The sequence below is a fragment of the Phyllobates terribilis genome, unplaced genomic scaffold (assembly GCF_046119375.1).
Source record: "Phyllobates terribilis strain yellow unplaced genomic scaffold, ASM4611937v1 Scaffold_207__1_contigs__length_3498100, whole genome shotgun sequence".
Lineage (NCBI taxonomy): Eukaryota > Metazoa > Chordata > Amphibia > Anura > Dendrobatidae > Phyllobates > Phyllobates terribilis.
Genome location: NW_027362967.1, coordinates 3,318,634 through 3,344,495, shown reverse-complemented (window position 1 = coordinate 3,344,495; position 25,862 = coordinate 3,318,634). Strand labels below are relative to the sequence as shown.

Genomic DNA, 25,862 nt, shown 5'->3' with positions numbered 1-25,862 from the left:
TATATAGAGGATCTGTCAGCTCTCCTGTGTGGTGTAGAATATAGAGGATCTGTCCTGTGCGCTGTAGTATATAGAGGATGTGTCCCGTGTGGTGTAGTGTACAGAGGATCTGTCGGCTCTCCTGTGGGGTGTAGTATATAGAGGATCTGTCCTGTGCGCTGTAGTATATAGAGGATGTGTCCCGTGTGGTGTAGTATATAGAGGATCTGTCCCGTGTGGTGTAGTATATAGAGGATGTGTCCCGTGTGGTGTAGTATATAGAGGATGTGTCACATGATGTGTAGTATATAGAGGATGTGTCCCTTGTGGTGTAGTATATAGAGGATCTGTCAGCTCTCCTGTGTGGTGTAGTATATAGAGGATCTGTCCTGTGCGCTGTAGTATATAGAGGATGTGTCCCTTGTGGTGTAGTATATAGAGGATGTGTCACATGATGTGTAGTATACAGAGGATCTGTCCCGTATGGTGTAGTGTATAGAGGATCTGTCGGCTCTCCTGTGTGGTGTAGTATATAGAGGATCTGTCCCGTGTGGTGTAGTGTATAGAGGATCTGTCGGCTCTCCTGTGTGGTGTAGTATATAGAGGATCTGTCCTGTGTGGTGTAGTATATAGAGGATCTGTCCCATGTGGTGTAGTATATAGAGGATCTGTGCCGTGTGGTGTAGTGTATAGAGGATCTGTCGGCTCTCCTGTGTGGTGTAGTATATAGAGGATGTGTCACTTGTGGTGTAGTATATAGAGGATGTGTCCCGTGTGGTGTAGTATATAGAGGATGTGTCCTGTGTGGTGTAGTATATAGAGGATGTGTCCCGTGTGGTGTAGTGTATAGAGTATCTGTCGGCTCTCCTGTGTGGTGTAGTATATAGAGGATCTGTTCTGTGCGCTGTAATATATAGAGGATGTGTGGCGCCCTGCTGCGCAATAGTGCCACAGATCCTAGAGGGGTGCTTGGACGGATTTCTCCACAAGAGGCCCTCAGAGCATACACACACCTCCACCCTACCTCAGACCACCAGACGGAGCCCGGATAGGGACATATATATACGGAGGGTGGAGTTAGGCAGTCAGAACAGAGCAGGAAGCTCCTGCAAGTACAGCCTGTGAGTCTGCTGCAGCCACAGAGCAGAACAGTCTAGTTGTGTTTTAGTGTAGGCTCAGACACAGAAACAGGTCTGCAGCCAGTTCCTGCAGGAGTCAGTCTGCAGAGGTAGGCCAAGCTAGACTCAAGTAGCTCAGGTTAGTGAGCTTAAGGTGTACCAACGCCATAAGAGAGGTGAAGCGCAGCCTGCCAGCTGCTAGTGTGTATAGCCTAGTGAGGGCCCCGAGTAGGCTGAAGGCTAGTGGAGTGAGTAGCATTGGGGGCAGAGGAGCTGTACAAGCTCACCCCAGAAACATATACCGGACACCGGGTCCGCGTCTACAGGGCCATATATTCCCCTGTAGAGACAACCGGATTCCCTGGAAGACTTCAGGTCCCAGGATCACCCAAGAGCTGATACGTACCAGAGCCAGGAGTCACGGAGGCCCCGCAAGCAGGGAGTGTGAACTCCAAGAGAAGGCCCTATCAGAAGATCAGCAGGTGCAGGACAGTGACAAAGTTAGGCCTAGCTCCAGGCAGGTCAGAAACTTACTACACAAAGGCAAGAAACAGGAGGCCCTATACCTGCTCACTGGGGAGAATCCTGATATGCACCCTTCACCCTATAGTGCTCCGGAATGTGCCTGAATTTCCACCAGTAAAAGGTACTGAAGTGAACTGTGTGTGGTTGCCAATCCTTCTTCAGACCCGGCTGGGTCCCCTCTGTCCTGCATCCCTACATTTACACTGCCCTGAGGCCCAGCTCCACCTGTGGGGAGCTATACCACCCAAGCTGCCTTAACACCGGCCTCAGCGAACTGCCGCAGCACTGGTGATCCTCACCAGACACCACAGGTGGCGTCACGAACTTTCACATAATTATCCACCTTTTTAAAGAGAGGCCCAGGGTACGGGCCCGGGAGCCGACTACCGCGACATCCCCCAAGGCCAGGCATCAAGGCCCAGGCGCCAAGTACATCCCCATCCCCTGGGCTCGTCATCTCTTTCCTGGCGTCACGAACAGGATAGCGTGCCCGCGGCTACGGAAGGAGTTGTGCCCGTTGCCACCGGGTACTGTGCGCCTTTATTCACGAACTGTATATTGTACTGTGGCGAAGATTGACGCCATTGTTACGTCACTGTGTGAGAAGAAGGGCGTAACCACGCGAAAACTAGGAGGCGTACCTGTGTAACCGCGCAAAGTCTCTGACACGCCCCACGCACTGACGCAGCGTCAGGTCCTGGCAGGAAGCCCCAACGCACGCTCTGACGTAAGACGAGAAGCGACGCAAGGTCCTATCCGAAGACCGTCACCTGCAGAGCTGCGGCCTACGGAAAAAGAAGGTAGGCCACGGTTCGCTAGGGGGGTGCCAGGATGTCGCAGGAGCAGCCCGATACCGGGGTTCGGGTCGAGAACCCCGATGATCCCACCGGGGATGATGTCGCGCGGGATGGAGCAACTGCCCCATCAACAGGGCCTGTAGCGCCTATCGTACCATTGACTTTACAGTACATGCCTGGAGCAAAGTGGCTCCCCCAGTACAGCGGCAAGCCAGACACCCTGTCTGGATTCAAGCGAAAAATATGCAGCATACTGGACATGTATTCTATGATGGGCAAACAAAGAGCTGCACTTGTTGTGGGACAATTGACTGGTGCTGCGGAGAGAGAAGTAGAGACTTGGTCGGCCGCAGACCAGGAGTCAGTGTCCGTAATCTTCAAAAAGTTACAAACTTCTTTGAGGCAGACCTCCAGATGAGGTTCTACCACTGCTCACAGAAACCGGTGGACAGTGTTCGGGACTATGCCTGCCGTTTGCAAGGGGCCCTGCGGGCTCTGAAACAGGTCAGTCCAACCAGCATAACTGATGAAAGTAAAATGCTAAAAGAACAATTTGTCCGGGGGCTGAGGTCCCAAGAGGAGAGCAGGACTGTGCGTTGGTGGTCCTTGGATCATCCAGATGCTACCTTTAAGGACATGGCTATAAAGGAACTGCAACCCCTGGAAACAGCAGATACTGCTATACAACATTACCAGGGTAGGGCCACTCCAATGCCCGCAGCACCCACCTTTTCCCCACTGGCTAATGAAGCCAAAGTGCAGGCAGCGCCCCCTTGTGAGCTGGACAGTCTGGGCTCAGAAGTGCGCCAGCTGACTAAAAACCTGTTCACTCTGATGAGTGCCCTGCAGCTACGGACGGAGCCAGAGACGGAGGGAAGGATCCTGCTAGCCGACTGCCCTGAGGATGTCCCCTGGATGAGAGGAAGGAGGAGGACGCCGCCGCCCCGGAGGAGGACAATGCCGCCCGGGAGGAGGACAACGCCACCTCGTGGAAGGACCAACAACCAGCGCCACCCTCAACGAGAGTTTGTCAGCCACCGCTGCCAGAAGGCAGGCCACACAGTGCGCAATTGCCCTTTAAAAGAGCAAACCCTCGGTCCGAGGGCCAACACCCGGGAATAGACTCAGCAGGCCCCTCAGACTGGCACAGCAGGTTCGTGGGAGGAAGACCTTTCCTGTCCATAATCCTGGACGGCATTGAGATACCTGCCCTGCTGGACACTGGATCTCAGGTAACCATAATGCCTGATGCCCTTTACAAGAGATTCTGGTCCATGGACAATCTCCAACCCCCAGATACAGATTTCTCCGTTTATGCCTCTAACAACCTCCCTCTTAACCTAGTCGGGGTTAAGGATGTGGCGGTAAAGGTGGGGAGAGTGGAGCTGAAGGACCAGGGGTTCATTGTAGTAGAGACTCTCTCTGATGAGAATGAACTGTATATGGTACCAGGTACTAATATTGTTGATAACTGTTTGGAGGAAGTGGTGTTTTTACTCCAACAGCTCGCTGACGTCGCCAGACCGGGGCAGAGGAGAGCCCTCCAGAAGGAGATTCGAGCCCTGATGTACCAGCAGCAAGTAAAGTTATCCGGTGGTGAGATTGGTAATGTGCGGGTAGCAGACCCGATGCCCATTGTGATTCCCCCAATAAGTGAAATGCTTATATGGTGTAGAGCAGCAATAGGTCTTAAAGGACAGAGTTACCAGGCGGTAGTAGAACCCCTTAGCTCAGAGCACAGACCTACACTCTTAACTGCCAGAGGGGTAGTGGATGTACGCAATGGGAGGGTGCCCGTCCGTCTTCTCAACTATGGGGAAGACGAGGTCAGATTACCACGATATACCACTGTTGCCAAGTTACATGCTGTAAATAACAACTCCATCCACACGGTGGAGTCCTTAACCTCCCCAGACCAAGTGGAGGATAATGACCCGGCAACCCAGGTGGAGGACTGGTGTCAACAGATCCATGTTGGGACAGACACCACTCCAGCTCACCAGAAACAGGGGGTACACCGGGTGGTTCAGGAATACGCGCAGGTATTCAGCAAGCACCCACTTGACTTTGGGAGGATTTAGGGGGTACAACATCACATCCCCACAGGCAACCATCCCCCCATCAAAGAACGGTACAGGCCTATACCACCAGCACACTACCAGAAAGCCAAGGAGATGTTGCACAACATGAAAAAGGCAGGGTAGTAAGGGATAGTTGTAGTCCCTGGGCAGCTCCCCTAGTGTTAGTCAGGAAGAAGGATGGAAGCATGAGGATGTGTGTAGATTACAGAAAAGTAAATCGCATTACACATAAAGATGCATACCCTTTATCACGAATAGAGGAATCCCTGGCTGCCTTAAAGTCTGCAAATCAAATTACTTTTCCACCCTTGACCTCACTAGTGGGTACTGGCAAGTAGCTGTGGCTGAGGAGGATCGGGAGAAGACGGCCTTCACCACCCCGATGGAACTCTGCGAGTTCAACAGTATGCCGTTTGGACTCTGCAATGCCCCTGGAACGTTTCAGAGATTGATGGAGTGCTGCCTGAGACACCACAACTTCGAGACTGTGTTACTATACCTGGACGACGTGATTGTGTACTACAAGACGTATGAGGACCACTTGAAGCACCTGGCGGAGGTATTTGAGTCACAGTCCCAGTATGGGATGAAGCTGAAGCCCTCAAAGTGCCACCTGCTCAAGAGAAAGGTACAGTACCTGGGGCACATTGTCAGTCCAGAGGGAGTGGCACCAGACCCGGAGAAGGTCACTGCCATCCAGAAATGGCCGGAGCCGAAGAACCTCAAGGAGGTACGTCAGTTCCTGGGACTAGTAGGATACTACCGGAGGTTTGTAAAAGATTACACCAAGAAAGCAGCGCCTCTGCAAGACCTCCTGGTAGGACAGTCCCCCCAAAGGCAGAAATCCCCCATTCCACTGGGGTGAGGAGCAAGCCGAATTATTTCAAGAGATGAAGGAGATACTGACAGGCGACGAGATCCTAGCCTACCCTGACTATAGCCAACCGTTCTTGCTGTATACTGATGCCAGCAATGAAGGATTAGGAGCTGTCCTAAGTCAGAAGCAGAATGGCCTAGAGAAAGTGACAGCCTATGCAAGCAGGAAGCTCCGCCCGACTGAGAGGAACCCAGAGAACTATAGCAGCTTCAAGTTAGAGTTCCTGGCCTTGGTCTGGGCCATCACTGAAAGGTTCAAGCACTACTTAGCCTCCAGCAAGTTCACTGCCTACACTGACAATAACCCCCTGACTCATCTTGAAACAACCAAGCAAGGAGCCATGGAACAGCGATGGATGGCTCGGCTGTCCAATTACCAATTCACAATTAAATACCGGGCGGGCCGCAAGAACGCCAACGCCGATGCCCTGTCCAGGATGCCTCACCAGTCAGACACAGAAGAAGAAGTGGATGACCTGGAGGAGATTGAGCTACCTGCCTTTCACCGGAATGGGATGATCCACGAGTAACGAGCCTCCAGGAGGCAGCGTGGTAAGACGTTAAACCCTTTGCCTCACCACAGCTGGAAGGAGACCAAGGACAGCGACCCGGTTGTCAGCCATATCAAGGAGCTGATAACCCAAGAAGGTTCCTCCCTGGAGAAAGATGCGTCTTTCCAAGCAAAATAGCTGTGGAATGAGAGAAGCCGGCTGTTCATCTATCGAGAGAAGCTGTGACGGAGGTACATCAATCCCAAGACCCACGAGATGGTATGGCAGATAGTGGTCCCCAAGATGGACATCCAGATGGTGTTGGAGGCCTACCACGATCAGGCGGGGCACTTTGGCTGGAAAAAGCTAGAAACCCTGCTAAAGTGTCGATTCTACTGGGTGGGAATGCGCAGCTCCATTGAGAAGTGGTGCAGAGACTGTGGATCCTGTAGCCTCAGAAGAAAAGACTACAGCAGCCAGAAGGCGCCCCTGCAACCCATCAAGATGGCTTGACCCCTGGAGATCGTGGCGCTGGACCATGTCAAGCTGTCACCCAGCAGGTCAGGGTACTCCTATGCCTTGACCATGGTAGATCACTACTCCAGGTTCCTGGTGGTCGCCCCTGTCAAAGACCTGACGGCAGAAACAGCAGCAAAAACGTTCCAAGCATATTTCTGCAGACCCCATGGATACCCTGAGCAGGTGCTGACAGACCAAGGCCCAGCCTTCGAGGCCGAGTTGTTCAAAGAGTTCTGCCATTTGTATGTGTGTAGGAAGATAAGAACTATACCGTACCACCCCCAAACCAATGGTCTCTGTGAAAAGATGAACAACATTGTCATCGACCTGCTGAAGACCTTACCACTTGAGGAGAGAAATCAGTGGCCAGACCTACTACCTGACCTGGTAGATCTGTACAATCACATACCTATGAGTTCCACCAATTGCACTCCAGCATATCTCATGCGAGCAAGACCAGGAAAGTTGCCCATGGACCTGGAGCTTGGTGTTGCAGAACCAGAAGCAGATATGTCCACTGAGGACTGGGACACGTCCAGACAGGAGCAGTACAGAAGAGTACAAGCCTGTGTCGAAGACAGTCTCGCTAGGGTGAAGGACAAGCAGGAAGACCACTATAATAAGAGTGCGCCAGCAGAACCCTTCACACCAGGATAAGTGGTATTGAAAAGGAAAAGGAGAAACCACAAACTTGATGACCAGTGGGAGACAGAACCCTACCCTGTGTTGAATTTATAGGTTTGATAACAGGAAGACGTGTTTGATTAGCAAAGATGAAGGAAGAACAACTGCAACGGTATCTAGAGACCACCTGAAGTTGTGTCCAGAACTGCTAAAGCCCCAAGAAGAAGTGCCTCTCATCACCCCGGAGGAACCTGAAGAAGCAGTAATACATACTGATTTAGGAGATTTCCCGGCAGATTGGCCTCAAATAGGAGGAGCAGTCATAATCCCAGTACTCCACTTCTTTCGACAGCCAGAAGACCCTCCACAGCCAGATGAACCTGTAAGTGCTGCAGAAGAGCCTAGTGCTGCAGAAGAGTCAGCTCAAGAAGAATCCCCGGACGAAGCATCCCCGGCAGGAGCAGAGCAAGAAGGCCCAGCCAATGGTGAACTTGCCAGGCCAAAGGGAGGTTAAGGCAGTTTTTCAATACCATCACTAGTAGAACAAATCGGGTAACTGACAACACAGATACCACACATTCTATGAAGAATCCTTTATCGTGATTAGTAATTCTTCTATATAAAGTAAATGACATGTGGGAGTATGGTGATGATTACCGCACCCATCCTTCTAAAATAATTCCAGTGCAGAAGAACAGCATGTAGTCTGACCTGGGTATCAGGGGTGTATTAAGGATAGCCAGGGCCCCGCGTGGCCCCCCCACGTGACGGGTCGGAGGTCACCATATACCTGAAACATTATTATTGAAAAAAATAGCTGCCGAGTGAAACTAACCTAAAAAACATCCATTAATCTAAAATTTACCTTCAGTTAAAAAAAATACTTTACCCATAGTATTGAACAGACCAACTTTAATATGTAATCAAGTCTCTTGCCAATTTTCACAAGGTTTTCATATCAATAGTGCAACAAACACAGAATACAGTAGAAAACATTAACAATATAACACTTCCATTACAATAGAAACATCAGTCATTAGATCAATAAAGTGTCAAATGCATAACAATAAATAAATATATATTTTTCAAAAGCTGTCAGAACCATAAACTGTAGAAGCAAAGTATCCTCTCCCTAAGCCTAAGCTCCAGCATACCAGATAGTTTGGGGTATGTTACTTGCTACATTTAATAGGTTAATTTGAACTTTAGCCAAGGGATGTTAGTAAAGATTTGTCTCTGGAAGTGTTACCCATTTCCCCTGTATGAGGTTGACCAACCAAACTGGAGGCATGAAGGAAAAAAAAAAGAAAAACCAACAGATTAAGGGAAGACCTCACCTTTTCTGAGTAATATAAGACTCATGTTTAAAGCAATACTGCAGTTTTTTTGTATTACGGCACTGGAGTAGAGCCACTAATCTAAGTTCCCTGCCCCTAGTCTCATCCTTACCAACCGGCATCTTCATCTGTATTCCGTGAGTCTCCTGACGTTCTCCAGCAGTTTGTGACCTGCTGGCTTGCTCCAGTGTTTGCTGGCCTATCAGGAAGTCATAACTCAATTTAAGCCCATGAGATCCAGAACAAGGCCAGCAACAGGCCCCCACACTTACACTGAGAGCTACTGACCATTACTTCAGGTCAGTCCAAAGTTGCAGTCAAAACATGGCTGTGGGACTGAAGCGGCGCTGGGAAGAGCTGAAGACAGTGGCTAGTAAGTATAATAATAGGGTTAAGGAACCACTAGTTTAGTTGCACCACTCCAGCGCTGAAATAAAAGAAAACAAACCCTGGAGTGGGGCTTTAACCAGGTGACAAAACTGTCACTAGCAGTGATTACTGTGCAGGCGGAGGAGAGCAGAGGTGTGTGATTCCATATACTGCTCTGCATCTATCTCAGGCTGTGTGGAATAATGCCCTGGTACCTGAGGTAGATGCTGAGCGCTGTATGCGACACCTTCTGATCGGACACTGCAGCTCTCATCTCAGTAGTGTCCTGCTGCTGTGAGACTAGAGCTGTAGTGTGCGATCAGCACTTGTAACAAACAGCGCTCAGCATTTAGCCCAGGTGCCTGAAAGTTAGAAGGCAGATTTTTTTTTTTAACTAGTTAGACATGAGTATTATATACAGAGAAAGCCAGCTCTCATATCCTCTGCGATTGTGCGCTTTATCCTCTGCCTGACACCGCCTGCACATTATTGGGTAACATCATACAGGGAAAAAAGTAAATGCCCCCTTACTTGAAGGGGAAATTGGCATAAAGTTTACAAGTAATTATAAAAACTGAAAATGACTGCTGTGTCAGTCTGTGTGTTTTGTGAGTAACTTACAGTTTGGCTGGTACTTTGAAGAGGAAACACACGATGGTATGTGCTGTACTTGAATTTTCAATACCTAAAAGAAATGAGGCAAAAAATAATTTTTCTTAACATCTGTTTACACATATACATAGTAACAATCATCCTTCAACCTTAAAAAATAAGTCCATCTAGTTCAACCCATAGCCTAACATGTTGATCCAGAGAAAGGCAAAAAAAAACATGTGGCAAACACTAAGCTCCACATTGGGGAAAAAATTCCTTCCTGACTCCATACGACAATCAGACTAGTTCCCTGGATCAACGCCCTATCAAGGAATCTAGTATACAGTACTGTGCAAATTAATTGGGACAAAGCCAAAAAAAAACATATTTTTGAATATGTAAGAATAAAATGTTATAATGCACTGTTACATACTAATTTTAGTAAGAAATATGTCCTCCTTTAGCAGATATGAGATTTTCAATGCGTTTTGGCATGGATTCTACCAAAGTTTTTGCATCAATTCTTCAATTCTTCATCATGGAACCACACTTGTATGGCACTGTTTATCATGCGTTCTTTGGTTGTACAGTCCATTTTGCCAAGACGTCTCTTCACAATGCTCCACAAATTTTCTATAGGATTTAAGTCTGGTGAATTGCCAGGCCAGTCCAGCACTTTTACTTTATTTTCTTCCAGGAATTTCTTCACACACTTGGAATTGTGGCATGGAGAAAAAGTACACTAAACCACTCCTCACAGAAACAAGCTCTCAACTGAAGCTGAGGGGGCAGCTAGCTGTTATTTTCTGACTAAAACCAGTCAAACCACATTTTGTTACTCATGGTTGTACACTCACACCTGTTCAAAAAAGTTAAAACTGGTTTGAATCACTGACTGGTAACCAACTTACGATTTTACTTAAAAAATGCTTTGTCCCAATTAATTTGCACAGCACTGTATAGAACCTGTAATACTATACTTATCAAGAAAGGCATCCATGCCCTTCTTAAATGTTAGTAGTGAATCCCTCATTACAACATCATGCGGCAGAGAGCTCCATAGTCTCACTGCTCTTACAGTAAAGAATCCCGTCTGTGATTATCATTAAACCTTCTTTCCTCCAGACGTAGAAGATGCCCCCTTGTCCCCGTCTCAGGCCTCAGAGTAAAAAGATCAGTAGAAAGGTCTTTGTACTGTCCCCTCATATACTTGTACATAGTAATAAGATCACCCCTAAGCCTTCGTTTTTCCAAACTAAATAACCCCGAGTGAAATTGATAAGAATGTGTGAGTGATATGCGAATGTACTTGAGAAACACTTACAAGAAAGTCACTGGATCTCTGTTTTGTCTTTCTCCAAGAGCTTCTTGGTCCTGACACATGTTCCATTGATCAAAGCATGAGAGAAGTTCCTGCAGATAAACCCTGAAAAACATAATGCGAGTCAGTTCTGACCAGATTGTCATCTACTTTTCTCAGAACGTCTACTTCTACTTCTCTTAACGTGAGAAAATGGCTGTGGATTTTTAACATTTCTTTTACTTTGTTAGTCCCCTTAGGCAACTTGAAACTGAACGTTAGATCACTTGTCTATATTCAAAAGTACTTTTGCATTGCTACATATAAAATCACTATTGCCTGTGAAGCCCAACCTCAGAATGACAGTGGCATGTGAAGAGAACCTAGTATGTCCATGTCCTCAAACACTATTGACGCGCCCCCTGGGCAGCGGGGTACTCGCCAACCGGGCCTTGATGGATTTGGGGGATGTCACATTCCGTGACCCAGGGTGGTCAGTCCAAAAATAAAAGGGGGGATAAAAATGTAAACTAAAAAGGGGAAATAGGGTAGGTTTGTAAATGTTCGTGACGCCACCCGTGGTACCCGGTAATGACTACCGGCGCTGCGACAGTCCTCTGAGGCCGGTGTTCCGGGCAGCTTAGTTGGTGCTACTCTCCACGGGTAGAGTAGGCCTCAGGGCAGTGTAGATGTGATGTAGAGTGGTGGCGGGTGCTGTGCCGCGGTAGAAAGAACAGGCAGAGATAGCGGTTGAAGTCATCCTAGTCTTTACTCACTTTTTATCAGCTCAGAGCTTCTCTCTGCTGTCACACGGCGAGCTGCGGCCGTCAGGGTGGGGCTCAGCACTTTCCAGGTAGTTCAGGAGCACCTGCCAGGACCCCGCTCTAGTGTGTTCCTCTCTTGCTCAACTTCTCCCGCCGTGTGTTCCCCACTGAGTCCCGTACAGGTGCTGCGATGTCCCTATGGGCAACGTGTAGTTCCCGGACCGACTGGGCGCCCTTTTTGGTGACTTGAGGTGAGGCTGAGGAATAAGGCCGGGTCCCTCTGGGTAAACTCAGATTAGGGCATACAGGTGGCGACTCTGCTCTGTCCGTATCCCCCTGGGATCCACATAAGCCTCCGGATTCTTCCGACAGAGACGTGAAGTACAAAGTCAGATCAGGGACCGGTTACCCCTCTTGGGGCCAGGTCCCTCTGGCTAGGCCAGAATAAGGTATGCAGGTGGTGGCTCCGCGCCGTCCATATCCCCTGGGATCCTTTCGCCTGTGGAGCTTGACTCCTCTGCTCCCCTCCTGGGCCTCCTACTCTCAGGACCCTGACCGAGACAGAGCCTACAGCAACTCTGCCCCGTTCCTCGTCTCGAGGCCTGAGACCGAGGACCGTGGACCCACAGCTGGCTGCAGCATTGTGCTGTCTACTGACCAATGACCCACAACCAAAGACAATGATACCAAGATGGCCTCCATATATATATGATCCAGCTAAGTGCTCAAAATAAATGCTTCCTCCAACCTCACTCACTACATAGTTCCCCCTAACTTTGGTTCCCCCCAACTCCTCCATTCCGGCCCGGGACGGCACTATGGTGCATATAGGCCCCCTTCAGAACTGGAGTGGTGTAGTGTTGAGTGTGTGTTTGGGGTCCTGTGTGGTACTCCATTCTTACCTGGAAGAGGAGATATCACACCCTTAAGTGGGGTGCAATAACTCTGTGGTGACTGAGCCCGCAGGGGCGCCACATTATTGACCTGCAGTGCAGGTTAATAGTATAGAAAACTGCCCAACCGCTGTACTGAACGTGCAGCTCATGGGAAAATAAATGGAATTTAAATCATTCCAAGAATCTTTACCGGCCTTCAGTCATACAGGTGTGTACAAAGCGTCTACAATTGCAGCCCATAGCACTGCGAGTGGCTCCTGCAAGCACGTGTGACGCTCACAGCCCTCCCTGGGAAGATGGGGGGGTACTCGGAGCCGGGTCAGATGTTGGGGGATGTAGCCGTGGCCTGGACCCGTTCCGTGCCCAGGGCCGTCACATTAAAATATTTAATGGGCTTTCAGGGTTGGTGTTAATCGAGTGGTTGTATTGACTACACCACCTGTGGTGCCTGGTGATTCTCCACTAGCTCTGCGTTCAGTCCTCTGAAGCGGGATGTAGCAGCAGCAGAAGATGGTACTACTCCCCACAGGCGGAGCAGGGCCTCAGGGCAGAGAGGACAAGAGGATGGGAGCTGTTGTGGAAGATGTTGTGCGGTGCCGCGTTGCAATAAGAAACCGGAGGCCATAGGGGTAGTCTTCCAAGCTTTACTCACGGTAGAATGCACAGCTGCAAGGCTTCTCCCTGCTCCTCACGGCGCGCTGCGGCCACCAGGACCGGGGGTCCGCCAACCTCCGGGTAGTTCAGGTGCTTTGGTCAGGACCCCGCACCAGAGTGTTCCTAGACTTTCCCACTAGGTCCTCTCCTGTCCGTTTGTGGTGCGTGTACTAAGGCCGGGTCTCCCTCTGGACTATGCACAGAACAAGGGTACAGGTGGCGACTCCACTCCGTTACCCGGTGGGATCCACTGAGCCTCCGGGCTTCTCTGACTAAGACTTGTAAAGACAGAGTCAGATATCGGGGGTCGGTACCCCTTTTGCAGCAGGAATCCCTCAGACTAGGCCAGAATAGTGAGGACAGGTGGCGTATACCGCTCCGTCTGCATCCCCCTGGGATCCTTTTGCCTGCGGAGCTATACTCCTCCGCTCCCCTCCAGACCTTCTTAAGTAAGGACCTTGACCGGGTAGAGACAGCCGTTAACTCTTGCCCGTTCCTCGACTCAAGGCCAGAGTTCGAGGACCGTGTCCCCATCAACTGCAGGTTCACACAGAAAGCCACGTTCAGCGATGAAGATCACAATCAAAGACCTTGAACTTAAGATGGCTGGCTATTAAATATGAATTTAGTACGTGTAACCTCTAAGTGTATCCTCCACCCTCACCCACTACTAGGTTCCCCCTTACTTTGGTTTCCCCATCTCCACTTATCCCGGCTGGGGCAGCACCCTGGTGCCTTAAAACCCCCCTACAGGTGGGAGAGATGTAGTGTTGAATGCAGAGGTGGGGTCCTGACAGCTGCACCATCCTTACCTCGAAGGAGAGATACCACACCTCATTAAAGAGATGCAGTACCCCTTTGGCGACCGAATCCTCAGGGGCGCCACACACGCCCTGGCACTTTGACTGATAGCTGACTCTACAGTGATGCACTGCATCGCGAGAGGTCAAATTGCTAGGGTGTGCTTACAGCAGCCACTCACATACTCACATGTATGACTGAAAACCGGCGGTTCTTGTGATGAAGTCTATTTCTCTCTTCTCAACTCTCAAACAATCCTGCTATTACATATAGACCCTCAAAAAAATTTAAATATCTTCTAGTAAACAGCCACCTGGGGGGGGGGGGGCAGCAGCTAAGGGTTTATTTGGATCCAAGGGCCCAAGCTGGGGCTGCCACCCATGTGGCTCTTGTGTGGCGTGCCCCAATATGGAGTCTACGAAAATCTTTACAAATTCAAATGGTACGAAGCAATATAAGATTACTCATACCATCACATGTACCACAGTTGGGGTGATCTACTGTGCAAAATGCCCTTGCAACAGAATATATGTAGGCCTTACATCAAGAGAACTCCGAAGAAGAACTAGAGAACGCGTCTTGGATATCAAGGCAGCAAAAGAAACTGACAATGTGGATGAGCTCAAGACATTACCGCGTCACTTTAAGAAGTTTCATAACAGTGACCCTTCTGGTCTCCAGGTGAGTGGTTTTGATAAGGTCTACCCAGGCACTAGAGGAGGTAACTGGAAAAAAATCCTGGCACAGAAGGAGGCAAGGTGGATCACTGTGTTGAACACCTTAACCCCCCATGGTCTCAATGAGACAAATAGTTTTGTTTCATTTCTTTAATATTGTTGGGTGGTTCCTAGTGGAGTGCATTGTATTATGGTCATTTTACTTTTACTTTTATATTAATTGTTTTTATTCGTTTATACTTACGTTTTCTTCTTTCCTTCTCTTCTTAGTTCTTTCGCCTGACGTTTGCTATTTTTCAGAGTTGGTCATCTTCTTGAGCGTCATCATCACCAGTGCATTTGAGCCTCTTTTTATATTTTAAAGAATTTAAATATCTTCTAGTAATATATGTATAATGTCATGCATTTATGTGCCCCATGCCTTTTTGTTATATAAATATATTTTTCATCTCATCATATTTTTCACTACATATTCACTAGCACAATTGCACTGTATGGGTCATATTATATGATAGGTGTCACACTATCTAACATATATCATAGATATATAATTTTTTCATATGATATATATTCTCCTATAACATTTTCACGTTATTATCTCATATACTTTCCCTGCTATCCTGTTATTAATTTCCAGGGCAGTTCTCTTGTTAGCTAGCACTCACACACCTTTTATCTTTGCCCATGGTTTTCTTCATGCGTTCCACAGTGGAACACACACTGACTTCTCCTTTCCTAGACACGCTCCTTTTTTCCTTCGTGTTCCACAGTGGAATGCACACTGATCTCTCTTTCCCCGGACATGCCTATTACATCACTTCTGCTATATGCAGTCCACCGTGAGACGCACGCCGACGCCGCCTTCCACGGAGGTGCTGCGCTCCATGGAGACGCGGCTCGCCCGAGGAGGTCACGATCGGCTCACTGCAGCATGGCGCCATGCAAATATATACATTCATAGATGTTCGAAATTGACTGCCCAGTATGGACATTTTTAATTGGCCAAATTCCCTTTAAATACTTTACATTCACATTTCAACATTACATCCTCGTCAAAGCCAGTGGCAAAACGTGCGTTGGATCCGGGAAGTTCTCAGGGGGTCAGTAATAGTTATCATCATTTCATATTGTGTGCTACCTTTTTACCTGTTGTCATGTATGTCACACGTCATTTGCCATGTAATTATTTATTCTGACTATTTTCTGGTTGATAGAGACATTACTGCTAATGTCCACAGCACTGTAAACCAGATTTTTATTTACATCTAGGGTAGTATGGAGCAGTTTACTTTGCACTGAGCACTTTATATTCTCCCTCTACATACCTTACTATTTATTTATAGATTTTTTATACTGCTAATCCAGTGTAGATTATTCACTATATGACAGCATTTTTGTGGCACACTTGTAATTTATAATAAGTCTACTTTTGTACCCCCTAGCCTGACCGCTCTCTTTTTGTGTTACTTCTTCTCCCTCGTTTTGCACATACGATTTCGCATGCGGGTTGTCAAGCGTTTTTCAAGCGATTTTAGCATCACTTGGAAAAGTGCTTGACAACTTGGTCACACTATAAAAATCCATGCAACCGGCAACCGGCATGGATTTTATATAGTGTGATCAAGTTAGTTAAAAAAAAGAATAAAAATGGTAAAAAATAAAAAAACACATTATACTCACCTTCCAATGGCCCCCGGTCTCCTTATCCGATGCGACCCGTCGCATGACTAAATGACGTCATGAAAGGTCCTTTTAGACCATCGCGAGCCGCCGGGGAGCCAGGACGCATCACTAAGGAAACCGGGGGCCATCAGAAGGTGAGTATAAGGTTTATTTTTTATTTTAAATTCTTTGTTTTCTAACAGGAACTATGGTACCCGGGTCTGGAGGAGAGTCATCTTCTCCAGACCCGGGTACCATCCGCACATTGAACTGCATAATATCTGCATGTGTACATGTAGCGATTCAATGCAAGTCAATGGTGGCAAAAACGCCGTGCTTGCGCAAAATAATTGGTAGTGCTGCGGATTTTTCCGCAATGATAATAAGCAGCGGAAACCTCCGCAGCATCTGCACAGCACATGCGGATTATCATTGGGGAACATTGCAGACCTTCTACCAAGCGTTTAAGCGTTCCTGCGGCGAAATTGCCGCTGCGGAAATGCTTAAAAAACGCATAGTGGGCACACAGCCTTACGCGGTGAAATGAGCTGCATCTGGATCTCGTTCACCTAAAGGGACTGTCAGCACAGAATGACTGTTCAAACTAAGTCCCAACTCTCGGTGCTTCATGACGGGGCCAATCATTTATATACACCTTCCCACCTGCTGCTTTCCCTCTATCCACACCCTCCTCTTCTTTGATTGACAGCTCTGGCTTCATAGAACCAGAGAAGGAAGGAGACAGAGGTGAAACAAGCAGGTGGGAAGGTGTATATAAAGGATTGGCCCACGCCGTGATCCACGGAGCGCTTGTACTTGGTTTCAACAGTCATTCTGTGCTGACAGTCCCTTTAAAATCAGTGTTTCCCAAACTCCAGTCCTCACGGCCCCCCACAGGTCATGTCTTCAGGATTTCCATAGTATTGCACAGGTGAGAGAATTCCTGATTCCTTGATGATACTTTCATCACATGTGTAATACTGAGGAAATCCTGAAAACCTGACCTGTTGGGGGCCATGAGGACTGGAGTTTGGGAAACACTGCTTTAAATGGAGCGGTGCTGCAGTTTTATTATTCAGCAATTAGCAGGATCCCCCAACAATTTCTTAAGCAATGAGAAAATGCAGTCCCTAATGATGTCCTCTGACAATAAGCGGATCATGGACAGCAGATGCATTGGGTTCTGCATTTCTTGGAGAATGGGATGGGGCAGCTTCTGTCTTCTCAGTGATACAATCAGGAAGGAGATGCAGCGTGAGACAATCCCTGTCTACATCTTTGATCTGATCATCAATACAGAGGGCTGATTGGTGAAGACAGAGGGAAAGGCTAATAAAATTATTAAAAAAAAACGTAGTTTTTCGGCTGCCACTTCCTCTGGGGTCAGTATGCCAACCTCATTGACTTCATAGCACTTGCCAGAGTGGGCAGACACGATTTTATTGCCTTTACACACGTCACCTCCACACAGGGCGATGCTGCTACGACGCCTCTGTAGTGATCAAACGTGGAGTCAAACAGCAGGGCTTTAAGAGGGCTGCCCTTTTCAATCTTGGGACTAAAACACAAAAATAAGACATCCTGTTAAGGGGGATAAAGGTAAGTAAACCGCGTTCAGTCCAGAGTGATGAATTCCAAAAGACAAAGTTTATTCCGCCATCACATAACGTTTCGACCTGTTATAGGTCTTTATCAAGTATATACAAAGACATACAGGGATACTGATCCCCTTTAAGGAAAATCAGTGGCCAGAACCCTTTAAATTCCCCTTAAATGGTCCAAAACTGAAACTGTGGGAACAATATAATCCACTTAGGGTTCAGCAAACTTACAGTAAAGGGTTTGATAAAATGATCTACACCCTTGTGTCTCCAGAAAGCATAGCGTACGTTCACGTGCTGAAAATGCCGACCAGTGCTGGAGTGAGCAGAGGTCCGCAGCTTGTGACACTCCTGCTGTAGTGAAACTACAGGTCCTAGCAGACTGACGGTCTCTCATCAAGTTATGCTGGGAGCCGCAGTTTCACAAATAGTGCTAGAGGATCCATGTCAGAAATAGGAGGCTGCCACTAGGGTTTCTCCCACAAATATGTAATCGGATGTGGAGCAGATCTGCACGTGGATGAGCCATATTCTCTATCTGTGAACATACTACTCCTTCACTCAGATTCTAAGTGGTTCTGCAGCGCATCTGTGCAGAGCAAGCTGTCAATCAAAATCTGGGCCGGGTTTACAGCCGTCGCCCCTGATATAGCGAGCGGTGCTGTGATCCAAGACTGTAGCCGCTCCGTGCACAATGATGAGTGAAGGCCGGCGGCTGCAGGGAGGAAAGAAGTTAATTTTCTCCCGGTACCTACACTATCAATAAGGCGGCCGGGCAGCATTATAACAATATTTATCTGCAGATTAACCCTATACCTGCAGGTACATAGCATTTTCCAGGGTGACAGGTTCCCTTTAATAAAGAGAAGATGGATAGAGCCGCATTAGTCCGTACTCACGGTGGAAGCCTCCTGACAACTTCTTGAAGAACACTTTCCACATTTGTTCCAAGCTTCCCCGACATCTAATAGAAATAAACAGAGAAATGAATTTCTTAATACAGTTTAGAACTCGGCTACAACGAATCAGAAGAAATGAAACCTGTTTGAAGCTGACAAGCAGTCAAGCCCCTCCGTAAGCCACACAGAACATGGCTACTTATGTCATCTGCAGGTGATTAAAGGAACCTGTCATGCTGAAATGGTATAAGATCTGTAGGGGGGTGTTGTAGAGCAGAGAAGTTGATCAGACTGATAGACATATCTGTGGGAAGAGAGTCAGCAAAACTGGCATTTTATGCAGTGAAAAGTCCTGCCGTATGTATACTAGTCCAGTGGGCGGTCCTACTAAGTGATTGACAGTTCCCTGTATGACCATGCAGGCAAAGATAGCTGTCAATCACTAGTAGGACCGCCCACTGGACTCATCTGTACAAACAGCAGGATTCCACTGAATAAATTGATACAGGAAAAACATCTATCTTTGTACCGTATTAGCCAGTAGATAGAAGAGTATTTAGATTTGAGAGTCCTCAGTGGTTGATACCATCTTTTCCGTTAGCCATTAAAAGGTAACAAATTGCAAGCTTTCCAGACTACTCAGGTCTCAGGTCTGCCTGATGAAGAAGCCTGAGTAGTCTGGAAAGCTTGCAATTTGTTACCTTTTAATGGCTAACGGAAAAGATGGTATCAACCACTGAGGACTCTCAAATCTAATGAATAAATTACAATTTATACTGAATCTTCTCCCACAAACCTATATATCGTTCTGCTCAGTTTCTCATGGATAAAACCTGTACATCTGAATGGAGCTTTAATGTTGTTATTACAATCATGTAACCGCAGATCACAAAATCTTTCATATGATCATTTTTTTAACACCTAAAACCCCAATGGGTCGTTCTTAGACCTATGTGGCTTACCAAGCCCAATTTCTAAAAGTTGCAAGAGTGCTGTAAAATAGGAAGCTGCACATTTTTGCGCAAAAATGATGCATCACAAAAGTTGTTTTTTTTTTTGTTTTTTTTTTAACACCAAAAATTGATGTCAATTCCTCGCTACATTGCCCCTTTTCCAGCCACATTTTGTAGAAAAAAATAAAAACACAAGGTACAGACAGCGGAGTTAAATTTGCCTACAGGAATGATTTTGATCTGGAGCGCATCGTACCCGGATACAGTCACTAGCGGGAACGTCAAACATCTTCTCAATTTGTTTCTCCACCCTTTCCGGATCTGCATTCTTCAAGTCTATCTAAAAGCAAAAGTATAAATACTAATTATTTATCAAAGCTGGACAACATCTAGAAACCATATAAGAAAACTGACTTAAAATATAGTGTGAACAAGAGTTTAGGGAGAGATGTACAACTGGCACTGGCCTATAAAAGGGATTGTGTAATCGTACAAAACTAGCAAAAATGTAAAGTGCCCGGAAAACAAGGAACGTGCAATTTACCTCTTAGTAAAATCCTATGCTTTCTCAAGAACAGAGGAATTTTAATTTCATATTTTTTTTAATCAAATCATTTTTATTGAAAAACTCCAACTACAAATATTCCATCTTTCAAATAACATACATGACATAGTAATTCCATAGTAAAAATATGAACAAAGTATCTGAACTTCAATTCCCATAACCCACCCTAAACCCAAATCCCAACACTCCAGAGAGAACCATTTTCAGAGCAGTTCTAGAATAACGGACTATAGCATTCGTAGAAGGGGAAGAAGATAAAAAAGTGACTAACAAAGGGGTAGCAGCGTTTTAATGTGATCATTTACTGCTTGATGCCTGAGCCGGGGAGTGCACGCTGAAAACTGTTGCAGGCTGCTGTAATCACAGGACACAAGCAAACAGCATGGCATTTCCTATCAGCAGGGAGGAAGTAAAGGGCGACAGCAATGAAAGTCTCCTCCTACTCCGCTCCATATTGAAATGAATAGTGTGCATCCTACAAATGAGATGCATACAGCAAACAATTGATTTTCCATACATAGGTTTTGAGTTGACCACTGGATATACACATGTGTATCACTAATTACCAGAACTGGAAATCGAAAAAAAAGACGAGCAAGTTTGGGGTGAATCCTGCCTTCATTACTGCACAGCCGCTCAGAGGGATCGGTACTAGGAACAGCAGGAGTGCCGGCGATGGTCACAGATTTACCTGCTGCGGGACTGAAGGAGTCTGATCGCGCTCGGCTCGAAGCTTTTTACCTGGTTTACGACAGGAATAATTGAACGCTGTGCTTCAAAGGCGAGGAAGAAGTTTGCCACCGTCTCTTAGAAAATAGACAAACTTAGGATAGAAACAATATGAACATATACCCTGCTATGAGTAAGTAAAAAGCAATAGGAAATATATATAATATAGGGTACTTAGTAAACATGGTTTTTGATTAAAAAAAAAAAGCCATCCCACCAGCACCAAGGTGTACCCAGTCAGTTATGTGAAGTATATAATAAAATACACTTTAGTACAATATTAGTATCTTGTCCCTTTAAATCTGCAGCTACTTCTGTCACCATGGTAACTGCATTCATACTCAGCCAATAGGATTGCTCGGTTTGAATTTGAAGAAAAAAAAAAAAAAGTTCTATATGGTCAGTTTGTTCCATCTCATCTGAGTGTGAAGACAGACACCTGCGATCAGCGAGATTATAGGTATAAGACGTGATATAATATAACGGACGGAGCCGCATCCCATCACACGCACTCAGCAACCACAACTGACAGGAATCAGCACATTTATCAGAGGAGAAGTCATTATTCCCCAACACATGATAAGTGACAACTTCTAGATCTGCTGGGAACACAACTAATCCCTGCTAGACCCTCCCCGGACCACCGCTCCATTCATTCTCTATGCAGGAGAAAGCTGAGTACAGCGCCCCCCATAGAGAATGAACGGACCGGCGGTTGAACATTTGCACTTCGCTCACTTCTATCTATAAGTGCTGTTCTGCTGATTGGGTCATAGCGGCCAAACCCACCGATCTAAGAGTCATCACCTATCCAGAGATCAGTGAGAACTTGTTCCAACTAGACATCCCCTTTAATTGAAGAGATCACATATCTAACAGCCAATCCTATTCATTCCCAATCTTCCCTGTGCCCAGTAATGCCCCTGGGTATATCGCCAATATGAGCCAATCACCAAACCCTCTGCTGACTGTTCCCCATGTTTTATAGATTTTGGATCCGTTTCTACAAGAGAAGATCTCAGCGGCCACCATGGGGATGGGTTACTCTGCCAGCGATGGAGCAGGTAGTATCCACCAGCCGGTGATATCTCACCTTCCTCCATATTCTGCTGTTACATGCGTTTCTTCAGCTTTACCCCTTCCCAACAGAACCAATTGATGGTTTTTTCTGTTTCTTCCTTCTCTTTTTCCAAGGACTATAACTTTTTCATGTCTGTCCACATAGTGTGAGGTCTTGTTATTTTGCAGGATGAGCGGTACTTATAAATCCCACCATTCATTTACCACATAGTACTAGAAAACGGGAAAACATTCCAAGTGCAGTAAAAGTGTGAAAAAAAAGCCTGAGACTGTTTTTCTGGGAAGGGTTTTAACGGCGTACATAGTGTGGTGAAAATGACCTGGTAATAGGATCCTACTCCTCAGTGTGATTACAGCAAGACCAAACTTCTCCAATAGTTTTGGCAAAAGAAAAAAACTTTTTTTTATGGTGTCACCATTTTTTCTGAGACCCGTAACATTTTCGTTTTTCGGGTTGATGGAGCTGTGTGGGGGCTTATTTTTTGAAGGGCAAGAGGACTTTATTGATAACATTTTGGGACACATATGACATGGTCATCGCTTCTTACAGGGTTTTCTGTAGTATTGTGACGAACGAAAAAAATGCAATTTTGGCTTTTTGAATTTTTTTCTGTGTTCACTGATCGTTTATTTTTTTTTATATTTGGATAGATTGTATTTCTCTGAAAGAGACCATACCACAAATGTGTATATTTTTATTATCTTTATTTTTAGTGGGAGGTGAGTTGAACGTGTGGGGTTTTAATATTTTACACTTTTTTTTAAATTTTCACTGCATTTGTATACATTATCTGATTGCTTGTGCTATATACAGCGATACCACAGTAATGCTCCATATAGCAAAATCACGGTCTTCTTTACAGCCCATATAAGAAATGCCACTCCACACCATTACTGACCCACTGCCAAACCGGTCGTGCTGAAGGATGTTGCAGGCAGCAGATCACTCTCCACGGTGTCTCCAGACTCCGTCACGTCTGTCACATGTGCTCAGTGTGAACCTGCTTTCATCTGTGAAGAGCACAGGGAGCCAGTGGCGACTTTGCCAATTCTGGTGTTCTGTGGCAAATGCCAAGCGTCCTGCACAGTGTTGGGCTGTGAGCACAACCCCCATTTGTGGATGTCGGGCCCTCATACCACCCTCATGGAGTCAATTCTAACCGTTTGTGCAGACACATGCACAGTTGTGGCCTGCTGGAGGTCATTATGCAGGGCTCTGGCAGTGCTCCTCCTGTTGCTTCTTGCACAAAAGCGGAGGTAGCGGTCCTGCTGCTGGGTTGTTGCCCTCCTACGGCCCCCTCCACATCTCCTGGTGTACTGGCCTGTCTCCTGGTAGCGTCTCCAGCCTCTGGACACTACGCTGACAGACACAGCAAACCTCCTTGCCACAGCTCTCACAGATGTGCCATCCTGGATGACCTGCACTACCTGAGCATCTTCTGTGGGTTGTAGAGTCCGTCTCATGCTACCAAGAGTGTGAAAGCACAACCAACATTGAAAAGTGACCAAAACATCAGCCAGAAAGCACTGGTACTGAGATGTGGTCTGTGATCCCCACCTGCAGAACCACTCCTTTATTGAGGATGTCTTGATAATTGCCAATAATTTCCATCTATTGTCTATTCCATTTGCACAACAGCATGTGAAATTGATTGTCAATCAGTGTTGTTTCCTAAGTGGACAGTTTGATTTCACAGAAGTTTGATTTACTTGGAGTTATATTCTGTTGTTTAAGTGTTCCCTTTATTTTTTTGAGCAGTGTATATAAAAAAAAAATTACTGCAGCTTTAATGCTATTTATTATGTCTCACCAGTAAGAACATGGCATAAGCGTAATTTAAAGGAAGAGGAGGGCATTATTCACTCCAGTTTCCTGCGGCCCCTCGGGAGTATAGGTTGCTGCACAGTAGTCCGCATTCTGCGTAAAACAGGAAAAAACACTTTTACTTAGTGGGATGAGGGCAGCACGGTGGTCAGTAGTGGCACTCTGTCAGTTGAGCATTGCTCCTAATATCTGGTTGTGTTTCCTGAGAAGAGGGGACCCACCAAAGAGGAGACCCACCAAAGAGGAGTTCCACCAAAGAGGAGTTCCACCAAAGAGGAGTCCCACCGAAGAGGAGTCCCACCGAAGAGGAGACCCACCGAAGAGGAGACCCACCGAAGAGGAGACCCACCAAAGAGGAGTCCCACCGAAGAGGAGACCCACCGAAGAGAGACGAAGAGGAGTCCCACCGAAGAGGAGACCCACCGAAGAGGAGTCCCACCGAAGAGGAGACCCACCGAAGAGGAGACCCACCGAAGAGGAGACCCACCGAAGAGGAGTCCCACCAAAGAGGAAACCCACCGAAGAGGAGACCCACCGAAGAGAAGACCCACCGAAGAGGAGTCCCACCGAAGAGGAGTCCCACCGAAGAGGAGACCCACCGAAGAGGAGACTGAAGAGGAGACCCACCGAAGAGGAGTCCCACCGAAGAGGAGTCCCACCGAAGAGGAGACCCACCGAAGAGGAGACCCACCGAAGAGGAGACCGAAGAGGAGGCCCACCGAAGAGGAGACCGAAGAGGAGTCCCACCGAAGAGGAGTCCCACCGAAGAGGAGTCCCACCGAAGAGGAGACCCACCGAAGAGGAGTCCCACCGAAGAGGAGTCCCACCGAAGAGGAGACCCACCGAAGAGGAGACCCACCGAAGAGGATTCCCACCGAAGAGGAGTCCCACCGAAGAGGAGACCCACCGAAGAGGAGACCCACCGAAGAGGAGACCGAAGAGGAGTCCCACCAAAGAGGAGACCCACCGAAGAGGAGTCCCACCGAAGAGGAGTCCCACCGAAGAGGAGACCCACCGAAGAGGAGTCCCACCGAAGAGGAGTCCCACCGAAGAGGAGACCCACCGAAGAGGAGACCCACTGAAGAGGAGACCGAAGAGAAGTCCCACCGAAGAGGAGACCCACCGAAGAGGAGTCCCACCGAAGAGGAGTCCCACCGAAGAGGAGACCCACCGAAGAGGAGACCCACCTAAGAGGAGTCCCACCGAAGAGGAGTCCCACCGAAGAGGAGACCGAAGAGGAGTCCCACCGAAGAGGAGTCCCACCGAAGAGGAGTCCCACCGAAGAGGAGACCCACCGAAGAGGAGTGCCACCGAAGAGGAGACCCACCGAAGAGGAGTCCCACCGAAGAGGAGTCCCACCGAAGAGGAGACCGAAGAGGAGTCCCAAAGAAGAGGAGACCCACCAAAGAGGAGACCGAAGAGGAGTCCCACCGAAGAGGAGTCCCACCGAAGAGGAGTCCCACCGAAGAGGAGACCCACCGAAGAGGAGACCCACCGAAGAGGAGACCCACCGAAGAGGAGTCCCACCGAAGAGGAGTCCCACCGAAGAGGAGACCCACCGAAGAGGAGACCCACCGAAGAGGAGACCCACCGAAGAGGAGTCCCACCGAAGAGGAGACCCACCGAAGAGGAGACCCACCGAAGAGGAGTCCCACCGAAGAGGAGTCCCACCGAAGAGGAGACTGAAGAGGAGACCCACCGAAGAGGAGTCCCACCGAAGAGGAGTCCCACCGAAGAGGAGTCCCACCGAAGAGGAGACCCACCGAAGAGGAGTCCCACCGAAGAGGAGACCGAAGAGGAGGCCCACCGAAGAGGAGACCGAAGAGGAGTCCCACCGAAGAGGAGTCCCACCGAAGAGGAGACCCACCGAAGAGGAGTCCCACCGAAGAGGAGTCCCACCGAAGAGGAGACCCACCGAAGAGGAGACCGAAGAGGAGTCCCACAGAAGAGGAGACCCACCGAAGAGGAGTCCCACCGAAGAGGAGTCCCACCGAAGAGGATACCCACCGAAGAGGAGACCCACCGAAGAGGAGTCCCACCGAAGAGGAGTCCCACCGAAGAGGAGACCCACCAAAGAGGAGACCCACCGAAGAGGAGTCCCACCGAAGAGGAGTCCCACCGAAGAGGAGACCCACCGAAGAGGAGT

General features: G+C 47.7%; 1 protein-coding gene across 1 annotated transcript in view; it reads left to right on the top strand.

Moving 5' to 3' along the window:
- The window catches only part of LOC141213683 (microtubule-associated serine/threonine-protein kinase 3-like), a gene marked incomplete at its 5' end in the record, with an annotated part of 60,887 nt that extends 46,167 nt beyond the window's left edge, over positions 1-14,720 (top strand). Inside the window, 2 exons of the mRNA XM_073665284.1 lie at positions 14,213-14,406; positions 14,673-14,720. Coding sequence (XP_073521385.1) covers positions 14,213-14,406; positions 14,673-14,720 — 242 coding nt within the window. The remainder of the gene's footprint in view (positions 1-14,212; positions 14,407-14,672) is intronic.
- Positions 14,721-25,862: the final 11,142 nt, after the last annotated feature.